Below are 12182 nucleotides of genomic sequence, written 5' to 3' on the forward strand. Positions count from 1 at the left end.
ATTTTGCAAAATGGAAAAAAAAATGGAGGCTTAGAGAGATTAAGTCATTTGTCCAACAAACCACAGCTTTTAAGTTATTTCTGAATTTATCTAGAAGCGATTACTGAAGTACATTTAATAGGAACCTTTAATTTTAGATGGAAAAACATCATCTTTCATATTGTTCAAATTATCAATTAATTTCCTTTTAGGACTTCATTACAAAGTACAGGTCTTCTCTAACATCAGCTGTGCTTTCAAAGTTCAATTTTGACACAACATTTCCCTGTGGAGGCATTTGGCAGGTGTGTCAGCTCTGCCGACTGTCACGGCGAGTTGTTAATCCCACATGCGCCCTGCCGGTTATTCCAGTTACTCTATTATAGACTGCCTGTATTCTTTATTTTTTTTGTCTTAGCACTTTGTGTCTTTCCTTAAATTTCCTATTACTTTTTCTCTCCTTCTTCCTTATGCCTCATGCTGAGGTAAAATAACTCCCTCCCCCAGCCTTTCTTGCCAATGAGATGCTCATGAAAGGGCGGAGAAAAGCTGGGTTATCTGGGAGGCAGAAACATTTTTGTTCTTCAGTTTCTCTTTCCTGTTTCTCGAAACTCAGAAGCGATGGCCGGAATCCCAGCAGCCACCCTGTGACCATGACACACCTGAAACAGGGCGGCCCCCTGGGAGGCATGGAAAAGCTGAAAGACGGAAGATGCCTGGCCCGCCGCTGATGGGGGGGCTGCCACAGCAACGCTGGACTGCCACCTGCAAACCCTTTGTCCTTAAAGACATTTTAATCTTGTCTGAGCTACTTTTATTTCAGGTCTCTGTTACTAGCAGCCACCCCGAATAATAATCATAATTCCGAACTGCCGTGCGAGCCCCCTGTACCTCACCGGAGCCTGATTGCCCACATGGTCAGTGGAGGCGGGAGAAGACTCCACACGGCAGCCCATCTCCCCTGGTCAGTTCCTCGTCCGGGAGCCAGTTTCTGTTCTCTACTAACTCCATCCTGCACTTTTATGGGCCCGACTTCCACCTCTCCAAAATGGGGATCTAGTGTCTGCCTTACACACCTATCAAGTACTTGTGAAAAGCACAGTGGTACATAAAACAATGCCATTATTAATAATGACTATAATTTTATCTATTACTCATTATTTTCAGAAATAGACGATGAAGCCTTCATTTTCTTCCACACTTAAGCAGCCAGTGCCCGCTGCCCCTCAACCTCAACCACTGACCCCCCCCCATACATTGACAACTAGTGGCTACCAGGAAGATGCACTATGAGTTGTTTTGGTCAGAAACAAGAGATTGGTGATTATTACTAGGAACTTTCACATTTATTTTCTTGCTTTAGAATCCCCCTGCAATGCCGACATATATTTTAAAAATATATGCAGACTGCTGTAATTCATAGGTCCACAAACCTATTCCCGTAACATTTTCACACATAGAGAAATGATTTCTTCAGGGAGAATATTTTAATTTTTTCTCTTTGTTTCCATTACCCAGTTCAGTCTTCACAGACATCTCTCACAGGTATTTGGTTGGAGGAAGACTGCTGACACCAAGTTAGTTAATTAATAAGCTGAACTAACAGTCTGTGAAAAGAGCCATTAAATACCAGTCTAACTGACCCATATCCCAAGGAAAACAAACCCATCTATCGATGCCTCAGAAAGACAGCCAGGCAGGAAGGCTTGCTCCGGCCTGCGGTTTACCATCCCAGGGACAGCTTACCAGGGACACATGCAGGCCCCCTTTGAGCGTGCTAAAACGTAAGACGCCATTGAAACATAAGGTGGGTGTCTGGGGCCCTTCAAAGGGAACTGACAGAAATTCTACTTAGAATTTTGATCATAGTGAGCTCAGTAATGATTATAAACATTCTAGGGAACAATAAGTAAACAAAACAATGGAAAAAATACTCACTGCACAAAGGTTTTGTCTGCGAGGTCCACGCTGTTGATTTTCACAATGCATTCGTTTTCATGGAACAGTCCGTCCCGCGAAGACCTGCTGTTCTCCTCGATGCCGCGGATGAAGAGTCCTAGAATCCTAATGTGAAATTTGGGTGGAGACGGAACTACTGAATAATAATATGCTAAATAGGCTGCCGCTTGCAACTATTCAGAAATAACTATTGGTTTCTGTTTATGAAAGAAATTATACTTTATGTTCAGGCAACTCTTTGTTTTTTAAACCCTTAGTTAAAAGAAAGACAAAAAAACCCTCAACTCAAAGAAAAAATCCCTTCGAGAAAAATATACATACACATCTACCTAGAGTACACTAATCTACGATCCCATCTCTAATGTTTATAGTAAACTTGGGAAAGGCTCATGCAGCTCGGTGCTCTTGAGGACACAAGACTCCTGGTGTGGAGAAGGGCTGAGCCCGGAAACCGACTTAGTGCCCGGGGAGCAACGCGATACTAGTTAACAGGAGAAGATTATTCACTGTAACTTTTTTGGCAGTCTTACTACCTGTTCTGGTAATTTGCATTTTAGAAGTAAACATTTAAGTAGAGATCTTATGGCTCACTTTAGAAGGAAGGGTGGTCCCCTTTGTCAGTGCCCCAGAACCCAGTATGTGTGAGTGTCTTCTGTGTGTCCAGGACGGAGGGGTGTGAGACAAGGCGGTGGGACTGGGGCGACTGGTCAGACAGGTTTAGAGGAAAGTAGAAATTCAGACTCTGGGCACGTCCATAAGACTCTTCACAGAAGGATATGGGAAGAAAGTGGGACATGAACTGCATCTGGAGAATGAGTGGGACTTGGACAGCAGGGGGAGAGACAATGTACACGGAGGCAGGACTGACCCCGTGTGCTGGTGTAAGTGGGGCTTCTGTGAGTGGCAGTGTGGAGCTAACAAGTGGAGAGGCCAGTGCCCCACAGAGGGGCCTTGAACACTGGCTGGTGGGCTTCATCTGATAACACTGGAGTGATATGCCCACCAGCCACTGCTTCTGAGCACGGCAGTGACGTGATGAAGGCAGGGCTTTAGGAAGGTGTCTGAAATTCCAACCAGGAAGGGGCCAGAGTCACAGAGGATGCCTGGAGAATCCTGGTGCTTTGTGGTTGTGGCTTAAAGTCAGGAGGGGAGGGAATTGGAAAAAAAGGAAAGGAGAAAGAAAACTTCAGCAATAAAAACAAGGAATTAAATTTTTACATGTATATATATATGTGTGTGTGTGTGTGTGTAAATCTGTTACATATCAGTAACATCTAAATCAAATACTAAAGTGCATTAAACTTGTGTATATTTTAGCTTTTTCTCATTCGAGGCATTTCCCTTCCCTGTGTGGTGTGTCAGGTCCCAGCTGTGTCTCAGGGTGAGAGAAAGATACCTTCTCCAGGAGTGATTTGCTGGGTGCGGGGAAACTGCCATCTCCTTGTGGCATGATCTCTTGTTTTTCCTCATCATTCTCCTTCATATAGGGGCCTCATGTGCTTCTACATAGTCCCTTCACACTACATCTCAAATCTAAATAACACATGAGCACGTTTAATACGTGAATAAGTGTCAGCCACAGAAAAACGACCATCGCTAATAAGAGTGAAGGAGAAAACCAACCTTACTACTTGAAACAGCCACAAAGTGGAGCTTCTGCCTCTGGGGCCTCAGTTTGCTTAATGAGCTCAAGTCATCTCAAGATGGCAAAAGGAGAGGCACATGCGGTGATATTTGGAGCTCTACTTCCAAAATGTTAAATGAGTACAGTGTGTGAGTGCAGAAGAGAGAACGGCAAAGAGTCATATCGCCCATTGCAGGGAAGGCTCAGGGTCACAGGCCCAGAGCGTGGTGAGGCTCCCGCTTCATGTCCTAGTTCTAGTAGGTTAGTGAATTAATCTTATTCTGTATGGAACAGCAAAGGGGCCAGAGCTGGTATTTGATGATGGATTTGAGACTCAAGTTAGCATTCTTAAGATACTAATCCTACCTTAATCTCCTAACATAATATTAAAAGTTGAACTATTTGACATGCAAAAATAAAAAAGTAAAAAAAAAATAGAACAAAGTAGTGTTTCTTTTCTAAATTAAACAACTCTGTAATAGTTCACGTTTTGGATTTTTGTTATGGTGGACTCAATAACATGATCCATTAGGGGACTCACATGTGGTTATAAACTAGTTTATGTAAGCGATATTCTTTTAACAAGCGTTCAAGTCTTCCTTTAATTTAATTCAGTACATCATCAGTCATGTAATGTTACTCCCTAGGATTTAATTTCACATTTTGGGAGATGAATTAATTCTTTCAGGCCACTGGGTTGCAATTTAGCTGGCATATTACAGCTGGAGTATGCCATGTGAACCCCCTGATCTAAATAACCTAACTTTCCATGAAAAATTTATTGACAGAATAAGCCCAACTCTAAAAAGCTATGTGTCAGAGGTAATTTTGGTAAAACGTAAAGCTGACTGAATTTATTAGTTGATCCCTGGCGCACCACTCCTGCCTTCGCTCCTCCATGGGAGGAACGGATTCCCACTGGTTTGATTTCACCCAGACCAGTGTGAGAAGGCTCCAAAAAGACTCACTGATTACCCGCTTTGCCCCAAACTGGTGGGCTGCAGTAGCTGTCTCATTCGAGACCAAGACTCTCAGGATTTAAAGACTAATGCTGTGAGGAGTTACAAGCCAAGATAAATCAGTTAATTTGCATTAATCTGTAGAAATAAAGGGGGCTGAATTCCACTGCCCTGCAGAATAAGAAGGGTAACAATTGCTTCTTGGCCTTCGGGTAATTGTTTAGGCCCCAACCCACCTCTCCCAGGCCCCTGACATTCTTCCCACAGCATCGCATGGCTGGGGCCACCGTGCTCGCTTAGCATGTTTATCTCAACATCTGCTCTTCTCACTCTGTGTTGCTCTTTCCCCATCCCTTCCTTCTCTGTCATACAATATATAGCTGTTCTTACTCTGAAATTGAGGTGTTTGTTTTTATTGACTGAAAAACAATTAGATTCCATGGTTTTAATCGTAAAACAAAACCATATTGATTGGTTTTTTAACTAAAATGAAGTTGCTTTTCACCTGCCAGAAGTCAGTTTTCTTTGTGTATTTGTTTTGGTTTTACTGCACAAGCCAATGGCCCTCCATACAGGTGGCATTTAGCACCCTGTGCTGTGATATTTAATGAATCCACTGAGGCTTTACCTAACACAACAGCCACTGTAATGTAGTCAGGGTGTCCTAACTTAGATTAGGTTTCTAATTCAACAACAGGTGTGGCAGTATTTAAAAGAATATATTGGAGGCAAAGCCAATTACAGTAGTCCTAGTAAATAATTAAATGTAATTCTAATTTAAACTAATGACACAAACCAATAAATGGAAGGAAATGAAGGACTAAGTCTACCACTGTGACCTTAGCTCACCACCACCCCTGCTCACGCAGTGAGGCCATATGGCGTTATGAAGTTAGACACTTGTTTGACACACTCTCTATGTGGCTGCATCTAGACACATGGGTTGAGTTAAGTGTGCTGTTTCAGCCTGGACTCATTACTTCTTAACTTTTATTGGCTCATGTCTCCACTTCCATATTATTTTTATGTTTTTAAATTAAATTTCCTTTCTATAATACTGGTGGATAGCAAAAAAAATTTTTTTACACAAGTATTTCACCAAGTTGCTGAACAGTTGCCCAAGAACTTACAAGTTTGTTGTTGAACTAAGCTTTTCTGTTTTAGCCAAAATAATAATAATAATCCTGGTAATTTACACATTCGTATGATGTGTGTTTTACAAGGAGCTTTCACATTGTTAATGTCATTGAATTCTCACAACCTTAATGTGAAATAGGTATTCACAAGAGGCAAATTTAGGGGACTCGCTCAAAGTTCTAAAAAAGAGAGCATTGAGATTCAAATCCAACTGTTCTGCGTCCAAGCCCAACACTCTTTCAACTGTTCCACGAGGCTTCTGCTAGAGATCGGAACTCGGAAGGAGAAGGGAGGAAATCAATAAAATCTAGTGCGTTTTCTTCATTTGAAAGGAGAGAAGGTGATTTCTGGTCAAAAGGCTCAACTTGGTTTCCAAACTATTGAAAATAAAGTGTGTGACTGTCCTGTTGTGCATTTCTTCATGGTTTGGAAATCGGGATGATCCTGTGCTCCATTCCAGCTTCATTAAGCGAATGGGCCTGGTAATCTAACCGCTCTGGTATTTCACAAAGCCCTCTCACTGCACTTCTGCCAAAAGCCATTAGACTTTCTCCTGACAACTGGGTAAATACTCTCCCTGTCTATCAGAAACAACCTCGGCTTGTCCTGTGCCATCACCCGTAACATTTATAAACACGCTTATTAACACATACAGGAAATGAAACAATAAAAGCCACTAGTTTTCCAGTTCATTTCTTTTTAGGGAACATTCATTCCAGCAACAGCTTGGCATCAGATGTTATTTGCAAAAAAAAAAAAAAAAGAAGGTGATGACTTTGCAATTACAGGTAGCAGATGGCTACCTACTCAAAATAATGCCAACCAAAATATCATGACTAAATCTGCTCTTCCCACTATATGGCAGACTGAATTGAGTAAATATTCAGAACCAGTAAATTCATACTATATAACCTTTGGGAAAACTTCTATTTTAGATAGGGCCATGGAGTGAGAGCAAGTCAGGAGATCTGGATTTTGTGTGACCTTGAGAAAACCAACGGATTTTTCTGGTCTTTGGTTTCCTAGCTGAAATAAGGTGTTCTGCCTTTTCAGTGATGCATTTAATTTAAGTCAACAAATTTAGTAAATTCATTAAAATCATGTCCTATGATACATGATTTTCTTTTAAGTTTCTGATAGCCCCTGTGAATATCAGTTTAGTGCTAAGGCAGTCAGTCGTCTTGTCGAAAAGTGACATAATACCCAATACTAGTTTTAGATGTTCGTTAGAGCAGTATTAGTAGGAGTGTTTTCTCTCAGGTACACCCTTCATTTCCATTGGTATCCAGTTATGTAAACATTAGTTTCAAGAAATGCTGACACAGTCTAAATTACCACATGCCAGCGTGAACTTAGCAATACAAACATTTTAAAGGATGTGGCAAATTATTTTTAATTGATTATGTTTTGTTTTTAAAAAAGTAAATAGCCTGATGGCATTTGACTGCTATGGCTAAAATGATCAAAACCTATATAGCTTCTGATATAGCTCCTTATAATGTTATAATGTTATACTATTTATTATTCTAAAGACTATATACCAGAGGAATGTCAGAAAATATCAGTTCGGAATTACTGTATCACTTACTGAAGTGTATTTTACAATATTGAACAATTCAGTGGCAATATAAATCTAACAATATGTTAAAACCTTTTCCAAGTATTTTGTTTATGACATACTACTGATAAGAATACTTTAAGAAAGTACTTCATAATTAATTGTAAATGCAGCAACTGAGATTTATTTTTCCCTATTCTACTGCATCTTCGAAGTAAATGATTTGATTTTCTTTTTCACACATAAGTGGCCAACGGAAGTATTATCTTGAGATGTCCATCTGAATAACAAAGATACACACTTAAACCTCTTCTGAAAAACATTTGGGAAAATGAGCGCCAAATTTTTCATTAGCATGAGCTTTTGATACAAGAATAGCATCTTACCTTCCACTCAGAGAAGAAAAGAAGGGCACTACATGTATCCCCAGGGGGCCTCCTTCCCCGGAAATCTCCACTGTTCTTGTCATATCACTGGGGCAGAAAAAAGAGCAAAGATGAGTCTCTGCTAAAAGAACAGATGAGACGCATCAAAAAAATTTTTTAATTATATCAACTACTATAAATTTAACAGCAGAGATGAAATCAAAGGGGTACATGATTTATAAGATTTGAAAAATAAAATGTTTCAAAGACTATCTGATTTCTCATTTTTCCCCCTAGAAGAGGAACAAATGGAAATGACTCCCTACAAAAATAACTTCCTACTTAATCTACATAAATCAACATATTTAAAAGGATGTACACAAAATAAAATTTCTCCCCATTGAGACACACTTGAAAATTACTGTACAGATGAGAAAATTCATAGAACTAAGCACATCTATGCTTAATCATAAAGTATGATTCCTCCCTAAAACGAAGGGAAAATGAAATAAAATATGTATTTATTAGAAAAAGCACAAAATTATAATTTAGAACTGTGAAGCCACATTGGTAGTATATAATGCACATGTTCAGAGTATTATAAGTCAAAATTTAAAGTTGCCTTTCAATAAAGCATCAGTTGTACTCGGCGGAACAATTCCAAATTTTCACCTCCTATATTTTTTTAGTGGTAGAAAAAGAAGTTGCAAAGCTTGAAGAAAACGTATTACAGAAAGAAATAGAAAGCCTGACCCACCTAACCTATTCCAGATTAGGAAAAGGATGAGCTAGAAACATTAATGAATAGTGTGTATGGCTGAACTGTACAAGAAATTGGGAGCTTTTGAGTAATAAAAAAGTGGAACTAACACGTTTTTATAAACATGAAAAAGAATAACCATGAACAATTATTGGCTCCTTTAATTTCAGGGAGAGAAAATAAAATTGCCAGAGGAAAAATGATAAAGTTGAAGCATACATCCCAGTTACAGAAATTGTAAGCAGGTCTCCATTGTTTCCTATTTACATGAAAATGACCTGAAAACTAGATGTCAAATTAAAAGCTACAGCTGCCACAAATGCTTTTCTGCTCCAAACTGAAAATAGTGAAATTTGGCTCCTTGCTGGAAAGCTGAGAACAGCATTAAGAAAGCAAAATGCCTGATGAACTCTCTCTGCATGCAGTATTCTCTAAATTATCAGCAATCTAAAATAAATACAATAAATATATTCTCATCCGTGGATTAGGCTTATTTTTAATGTGTTTTCGTGGCGAACCTATTATCATTAAGAATTGCAAGAAGAAAAGCATGTCAGTTTCCGACACTTGCAGGATATGATGGAATTTAAAATCTGATAATAAATTTCAGATGAGTTGTGCTCAGATATTGCTGATAGATTTAAAACTTGTTCAGTCAGGCAGGTTTATATCAGATGCCTAGACTAAAAGTTAGAAACAAGACAAATTTTGGAGTGATAATCTCATGGGATAAAATAGATTCTTCTCTGTACTTTCTGTATGAGAATATAGACATTATATGAATGCATGTATATAAAGTACTATATTAAGGTATGCATTAGAAGTCATGAATATAAATTCTTTAGTGAGAATAGAATGCTATATAGCTTTTAATGGACCACAAGGCAATCGTTTTTTAATATAATAACAGATATATAGTGCATTTGAAGGCATCTGAGGAAAACTAAACCCAAAACATTCACATTCTAAGGTTTCTGTACTATGTTTAAAGACTTCTAACCACAGAGACTAAAATCCTATTTAACCATTGAAACTTTATTGTCTTTGCCTTCATGATGTATTTTTATAGTTTTGTACTTAGAGCATAACTCTTATCTTTCCTAATAAATGTATTAAGTACCCACATGCTGATAGACAGACTCATGTGTCTCCTATAAAGGTATGTGGAATGCGTTTAGTCTAGAATAGACTTCAAGATTTCAGTTTAAGAAGGTTTAGAATGGCTTTATGTATTCTCATTTTTTCTATTTTGCAAATATTTCTCTACCCCACTTAAAACCCCTTGTGTGAACTTGACTTCTATGTATCATACTGACATCTACTCTTTAGTCATTATCAATCCTGTATTTTTACGTTCACACAATAAAGTAAATCTCACAATCTGTTAAAGTAATCAATCTTTTTTCAAATACTAAAAATTTGGGGGGATGCACTTTTAAGGTTCATTTCAACTTGGTAAGATTTCCTTTCTCGGTATTTCAGAATAACCTTTTATGCTATCTTTACACATGACGACACAATTTTTGGCTTGGAGAATATTTGACAGCCATTAAATTACTATCATAAGAATATTGTCATACCAGAAAAAAATAAATAAGACTTTTAATTTCATTGATTGTAATATGCAGGTGCTTACAGACAATCAGATCCATTTAATATAGACATATAACACACATGCTGCCATGTCATAGCTGTGTGAATTTAGACATTTATCAGTCCAATTTCCTCATACATATATAATGGGAAAATCATATAAGACCTAATATAGACAAATATTGTAAGTGTTATACAGACCATGTTTCACCATGCTTTTTATAACTTGTTATCTGTTATTTGTTTCAAGACAAAAAGAAGAGCATTTTAAAAGAGGATGACTCAGAATCCAGTCCATAACATTTTACTTATTTTAAAAGGGAAAAAATCCCACTCAGTGTTATATATACTTAATAGAGTACAGTAGAAATCTCTCTATATACATCGTTCATGAAAGCCAAGCACAGTAAATAGGGCTAAATGCAATATCTCAAAGAGTGAAAATAAGCTATTAATGCTATTTGTTTAGGTAAATTACAGAACAGAGTTCAGGGACCAGTGAGTAGGAGATATACACATTTATTTATATATGCAGGAGAAAGCTGAGACTAAAAAATGAAATGAAAAGCATATTCTAGCAGCAGAAATAGAACAGGATTGGCCACGACTGCTGAAAAACAGATAAAAAAATGAACTGTAGGGTAAAGGAAAATACTTCAGTTATATAAAGAAAAGTTGAGCTCTGCCTGGTGTGGCTCAGTGGATTGAGTGTCGGCCTGTGTACCAAAAGGTCATGGGATCAATTCCCAGTCAGAGCACATGCCTGGGTTGCAGGTCAGGTCCCCAGAAGGGGACGGGTGAGAGGCAACCACCCACTGATGTTTCTCTCCCTCCCTTCTGCTCTCCCTAAAAATAAATTTAAAATTTTTTTTAAAAGTTGGAAGATTTCACTATAATCAAAATATCTAACTTTACACAACTTTCTATGACCTACTAAAACAAAAGCAGATAGTCAGAAATCATTAAGTCCAATAGCATTAAGGAAGCTAAACCTTCCAAGATCCAAATGACAAAACTGATTCCATAATCACTGGAACCAGCTGCTACCTGTCCTAATCTAAGAGTTTAGAACAAAATGATGGGTGATGGTGCAGAGCCAGTGGTTAAAAATGAGCCTCTTCTGAATGGCTGTTCTGGAAAATCTAGATGGGAGGGGTTGCATTTGGTTAGAGTGATGTGAAGCTTGAGGGAGAGAATATTGTACAAGAGCCGCAGATGTCTGTATGTCTAATTTCTTCCCACAAGGCAAAGGGACAACGTTTTTAACATTGCAGTTACTTAACTTGTTTAGTTTAGGGAGGAGACAGGACTGAGGGTAGGGAGGGGAGACACTTTGTTCCCAAAGGAAATCATGACTCACTTATGAAATTCAACAGGAAGTATATCCTAGCAGTGACGTAGCATCAGGTATCTGAGTAAATCATTTCAACTAAGACCAAAAGCATCTGTTTCCTTACTTATACAAGGAGAAAATTATGATTAATCCCTAAGAGAGTTGTTGGTTTTAAAGAAAAAAATAGAGAAGCTAACAAATACACATTGCATGTCAGCATCTGGTATATACAAGGGGTTCAAGAACTACCAGCTATTAGTATGGTTATTAGAACTTTAACAAATGAGCTTATGGATTAAAAGGGAATAACTTATTTCAAGCTTTGCAATTTTTCCTCAATTGATTTCCTCAGTAAGACTTAAAAAAACATGTTTAAATACTGTAGGACTGAGGAACGTTTCTTCACAAACAGACTGCAGGCAGTGGGAGAGAGGACAAAGGGCTGGAGCAAATGGACAGAAGGCGCGGTCAGTGGTCTTTAGGGACCGATGCACAGATCTGTCATACACAAGGGTGTGAGCAATGAACCGCAAAGCTAAACATCCGAGAAGAGTTTGCATATGGCACTGAGGTTGACCTGATGGTAAAATGCGAATATACTGAGTAAAAATGCAACAAAAAATTTTTTGTTGATGGTGGTAGGATTCACTTAATTCACCTGAACTCAACAAGTATTAATTGAGTAATTCTAATGGGGAAGTTCTGCAAGAAAAAAAAAAGAAGGGGCTGAGGAGTTTATAATCTAGGAGGTAGGTTAAGACAGGTAATAAAAAATAATACAAAGCAATAAAACAGAAGTAATAGTAATAGTAGTACATTTTCAGTGAAAGAAAGCTATTATTGGGAGGCTCTGTGTTAAATGCATTCTGGGTATTACACCAGGTACTCATAGTAAATGTATCCAAGCACTTACAT

At 38.2% G+C, this 12182-nt stretch overlaps 1 protein-coding gene across 3 annotated transcripts in view; it reads right to left on the bottom strand.

The window, feature by feature from the left end:
• PARD3B (par-3 family cell polarity regulator beta) overlaps positions 1 to 12182 on the bottom strand; it is a 977832-nt gene that overhangs the window by 453033 nt on the left and 512617 nt on the right. For all 3 annotated transcript variants that reach the window (XM_037166016.2, XM_037166014.2, XM_037166017.2), the window contains exons 6-7: positions 7603 to 7689; positions 1918 to 2043 (exon numbers count right to left, since the gene is read on the bottom strand). In XM_037166016.2, coding sequence (XP_037021911.2) covers positions 1918 to 2043; positions 7603 to 7689 — 213 coding nt within the window. The remainder of the gene's footprint in view (positions 1 to 1917; positions 2044 to 7602; positions 7690 to 12182) is intronic.

This window comes from Artibeus jamaicensis, unplaced genomic scaffold (genome assembly GCF_021234435.1).
Source record: "Artibeus jamaicensis isolate MK-2021 breed Jamaican fruit bat unplaced genomic scaffold, CSHL_Jam_final contig_1015, whole genome shotgun sequence".
Lineage (NCBI taxonomy): Eukaryota > Metazoa > Chordata > Mammalia > Chiroptera > Phyllostomidae > Artibeus > Artibeus jamaicensis.